The following is a 5,114-nucleotide window of genomic DNA, read 5'->3' as shown; positions in this document are numbered from 1 at the left end:
CACCACATAAGCAAAAAGAAAAAAGCCGGAAGTGGCGCTGTGGCTCAAGTGGTAGAGTGCTAGCCTTGAGCTGAAGAGTTGAGGGACACTGCCCAGGTCCAGAGTTCAAGCCCCATGACCAGACCCCCCAAAAAAAAAATCTATCCAGAACCTAACCATGTCATTGCTTTTGTCATCATCTCACTCTGTCTACTTACCCTCTACATAAAAAAAAATCCCTCTGTTTCCAAATCTACCTCTCCACATGTATTCCACAGAGCAAGCAAGTGGATCACCTACAACTTCAGATCATCACATGTCTCTGCTCAAAACTGCTAAGGCTTCCAGCAAAGTCCAAATCCATGAACTGTTTCAATAGACCCTTGGTTATCAGGAGACCTTGCCATCTCCTGACCTCTGTCATTCTCCCACCGCTGGCCTTCTTACTGTCCTTGCTGCAAACATACTTCTGTCTCAGGGTTTTTGCACAAACTGTTTCAGATGCCTAGAAAACTCTTCTTTTAAATATTCACATAGCTCCTTTATTACACATTACAGTTTTCTGCTCAGATGTATTCTTATTACCAAAGCTCTTCCTAACCATCTTGAAGTCAGTAGTAATAAACTCCTACACTGCCAATCTATCCCATCAAATCCTTTTGTTAGTCATAGGGATTGAACTCAGGGCCTGGGCCCTGTCTCTGAGCTTTTACCCTTAGCACTCTACCACTTCGAGGCACAGGTTCCACTTCTGGTTTTTTAGTGGTTAATGGGAGATAAGACTCTTGGGCTGGGAAGGTGGCTCAGTGGTAGAGTGCTTGCCTTGCATGCCTGAGGCCCTGGGTTCGATTCCTCAGCACCACATAAGCAAAAAGAAAAAAAAGCCGGAAGTAGCACTGTGGCTGAGGTGGTAGAGCGCTAGCCTTGAGCTGAGGGATGGTGCCCAGGCCCAGAGTTCAGGCCCCATGACCGGACCAAAGAAAAAAAAAAAAAAAGAGTCTTATGGACTTTCTTGTCCAAGCTGGCTTTGAACTTCAGTCTTCAGATTTCAGCCTGGGATTACAGGATTGAGCCACCAATACCTGGTTCCAATAACTTTTAATCATGTACAAAATGGTGTGTTTACTAATACTAACTCAGTCCCTAAAAATAGGATTTCTATGAAGTCAGAAATTGCTTTGTTTGTTCACTACTTTATCCACACCATCTAGAAACACCATGCTATAACATCTACCAAAGAATGAAGGACAAACCAACAACAACAAACAACAACCAAAAGCAGAGTACAGAGGCTAGCAAGATGACTACATCCTTTTCCCCACAAATATACCTCAGTGCAGAGTCAGTGGCATGTGCAGCTGTTGTTGTAATGACAGGAGACTGGGCTCGGGTGGCTGAGACAGTTGCTACTACAGCAGGGGGGATTGTACTAGAGGTGGTCACAGGTGGCCGAGACTGCAAAGGGAAGAAAGAAAACATTGAATTTAAAACAAAAGGCAGAGTCGGGTGCCGGTGGCTCACACCTATAATCCTAGTCACCAGAAAACTGGAAGTGGTACTGTGGCTCAAATGGTAGAGCACTCACCGTGAGCTGAAGAGCTGAGGGATAACACCCAAGCCCACAGTTCAAACCCCAGGACCAGCCAAAAAAATAAATTAATTTTAAAAAAAAAGGCAAAACATCCCGATAGCCAAAAGGAAAACTTGGAAAGTTTTACCTCCTGATGCGTATATCTGTGTCAAATGACAGTAAATCTTCCCCATTCTAAGCATGTTTCCAGATAAATTGTTCTAAGACCAAGAGTTAGAATATGAAAAAATTCTTTTCTCTGTATGCTGGTCTTGGGTTTTGAACTCAGGGCCTCAGAGCTGTCCTTAAATTTTTGGCTCAAGGATAGTGCTCTACCACTTGAGCCACACCTCCATTTCCAGATTTTTAGTGGTTAATCAGAGATAAGAATCTCATGGATTTTTCCTGCCTGGGCTGGCTTTGAACCATGATCCTTACTCGATCTCAGCCTCTTGAATAGTTAGGCTTAGTTGTTAGCTACCAGTGCTCAGCTAAAAATTTCTATTTTCTGGACCAAAAATACTTAAAAGTTGTGGCCAATATTTTGCCAAATGCTAGGGGAATGAGTAACAAAGCTATTGCACTTACTGATTCTAACTTCCCCACAAAAAAATTCCAGAAAAATAAAGTCATTCTAGATACAAAATACTACAAAAGAAACAAGTAAACTGAAGAAAATCACATTAAAGTCAGATTCCATTTTCTTAAATTAATTAGTCTATTTATTAACTAAATTAATCTATTTATTATTAACTCATTGTCCAAAGGGGTTACAATTCCATACATCAGGTAATGAGTACAATGCTTCTTGGTCAATGTCACCTCTCCCTTCATTCTCTTTCATCTCCCCCTCCTGTCTCTACCCTCAAGTTATATCATCCAATTTTAACATAATGTACATCAAATATGAAGACATTTGCTTACTCTTCCTCCCTCTATTCCTGTGCTTCTCCCTTTGCCATTCCCCATGCCAAACATGTTTAGACTTTCTGGCATTCATTTCAATAAATTAGTTTTTCAGGGGAGTTATGCTATTGAATTCCTCCCCTAAGTATACCATCTTTAATAAGTTTGTGTGTTACATGTTATCATGTCTAGGTGTATTTTAGATCTAGCTTACACATATGAGAGAAAAACATGTACCGTTTATCTCTGAGCCTGGCTCACTTCAATTAACTCCAATTGTTCGTGGTCCATCCATTTCCCTGCAAATTACATATAGTACTCTTTCTAATGTATGAGTAAAATTCCATTTATATATGTACCACATTTTTTTATCCCCTTATCCATTTTAGGGCATCTGGGCTGTTTCTACAACTTGGTTATTGTGAATAGCAGCACTGAATATGAATGTGGCAAATGTCTTCACTATATCCTTGAAGTCAGGTTTCATTTTTATTCAACATAATAGAACTGTCTCTATTAGGCCTCAGAATCAAGTTTATCAATAGCATCTAGGAACCTAGATGGTATAGGCAATTTTCACCAGAATCTACACTATTCTCATGTCCTAAGCCAAGTAGTTCAACATGATACCTATACTTTATTCATTTGTTCTCTCTTCCACTAAATGGGAGGCTTTTTTAGGGAGTGCTTATATGTCATGTGAGTTACAAACATTATTATGACCACTAATCTTGGGATGTTCACATATAAGGAATATGGTTGAAGGAATGTATATTTATAACCTACTGTAGAATTTCATGCATTGTACAACATGAGAGTTGATGTTAAGGGTTTAGATAAAACATCTAATTAGGTGGCAAGTTGAATTTAGGAAGAATTATTGCAACAATCAAAATGGAAGAGTTATAAGATTAAAAACAAAATTATATTTTCTTTGGGTAGTAAGTTCCTCCTTTTCAAATATGACTAGAATTAAAATATCGTCTTAACTCTTAGTAGGAACTGAGATTTAATCCTTCATTTCTGAAGTTCCCATGATTTGCCATGGCTCTCAACATAAGACTTTTTTTTTGCTTGTTGGTTGTGGTGCCTCAACTCTGGGCCTGGACGCTGTCCCTCAGCTCTTCAGCTTAAGGCTAGATCTACCACTTGAGCCACACTTGTAGCTTTTTCTGCTTATGTGGTGCTGAGGCCTCATGCATGGATGGCAAGCACTGTACCATTGAGCCACCTTCCCAGCCCAACGTAAGACACTTTACCCTACACCACATAACCAATTACCTTCCACAGAGAGCCCATGAAGCTAATGGATAAAGCTGATGGCCCTAAGCCAGGTGCCAGTGGCTCATGCAGTAATCCTAGCTACTCAGGAGGCTGAGATCTGAGGATCACCATTCAAAGCCAGCCCAGGCAGGAAAGTCTGTGAGACTATCTCCAATAAACCACTAGAAAACCAGAAGTGGCACTGTGGCTCAAGCAGTACAGCGCTCACTGTGAGCTGAAGAGCACAGGGACATCGCCCAAGCCCAAAGAGTTCAAGTCCCAGGACCAACCAAAAAGAAAAAAAGCTGATGGCCCCCAGGCCAAATCAGCATGCAAAAGGCAAAAACAGAGTAACAATATTCTATGTTGGTAATAGAGTCAGTGTGCTCAAAGAAAAGTAACGGCAGGGTACTCAAATTCTTCCCTGTGGTTTTTATACAGATACACAGCCCTAACCTGTATCAGAATATCTATGTACAAAACCTTCATCTACCTAAGCACTGCAGTGGCTCAGACTTGTAATCTAGCTACCCAGGAGGCTGAGATCTGAGGATATGGTTCAAAGTATTCAAGCAGTAAAGTCTGTGGACTCATTACCTCTAATTAACTAGCTAAAAAGCCAGAAGTGGAGACATGGTTCATGTGGTAGAGCATCAGCCTTGAGAAAAAAAATAAAGCCAGAGTATAAGGCCCTGAGTTCAAGCTCTAGTACTGGTAACAAAAAAACAGAAACCTAAACTGGGACAGAGCAACACAAGTGGCAACATTTTTCAAAAAGAAATGTCCTCTTTACCTGATTTATGTAACTGTAAACTTCTGTTCATCACCTTTTAAACAACAATTAAAAAAACAAAAACAAAAACCAACTGGGCGCCGGTGGCTCATGCCTGTAATCCTAGCTACTCAGGAGGCTGAGATCTGAGGATCACGGTTCAAAGCCAGCCCTGGCAGGAAAGTCCGTGAGACTCTTATCTCCAATAAACCACTAGAAAACTGGAAGTGGCGCTGTAGCTCAAGGGATAGAACGCTCACCTTGAGCTGAAGAGTGCAGGGATGGCATGCAAGCCCAGAGCTCAAACCCTATGACCAACAAAAAAACAAAACAAAACAAACCCTCACTTGAAAAATGAGCTCCACCTGAAGACTCATGCACTTCTCCACTGTGACTTTTTTAATAATCTAAGCCCTAATAATTTACTCCTTTCTTTTAATCCTGACACATGCAATTAAATTAATAATCTTTAGCCATTCCTTATCCTGACCTGTATCTCACATAAAAGATTATTTTTTAAGGGCTGGGCAGGTGGCTCAGTGGTAGAGTGCTTGCCTTGCATGCATGAGGCCCTGGGTTCCATTCCTCAGCACCACATAAGCAGAAAAAGCCAGAAGTGGTGCT

The 5,114-nt window shown here is 41.0% G+C and overlaps 1 protein-coding gene across 1 annotated transcript in view; it reads right to left on the bottom strand.

Moving 5' to 3' along the window:
- Sap130 (Sin3A-associated protein, 130kDa) overlaps positions 1-5,114 on the bottom strand; it is a 96,997-nt gene that overhangs the window by 65,050 nt on the left and 26,833 nt on the right. The window contains exon 7 of the mRNA XM_013028811.1: positions 1,310-1,434. Coding sequence (XP_012884265.1) covers positions 1,310-1,434 — 125 coding nt within the window. The remainder of the gene's footprint in view (positions 1-1,309; positions 1,435-5,114) is intronic.

Source organism: Dipodomys ordii, unplaced genomic scaffold, assembly GCF_000151885.1.
Source record: "Dipodomys ordii isolate 6190 unplaced genomic scaffold, Dord_2.0 Scaffold114, whole genome shotgun sequence".
In the NCBI taxonomy this organism is placed as follows: domain Eukaryota; kingdom Metazoa; phylum Chordata; class Mammalia; order Rodentia; family Heteromyidae; genus Dipodomys; species Dipodomys ordii.
The sequence above is the reverse complement of the archived record's forward strand: the minus strand, read 5'-3'. Positions and strand labels throughout refer to the sequence as shown.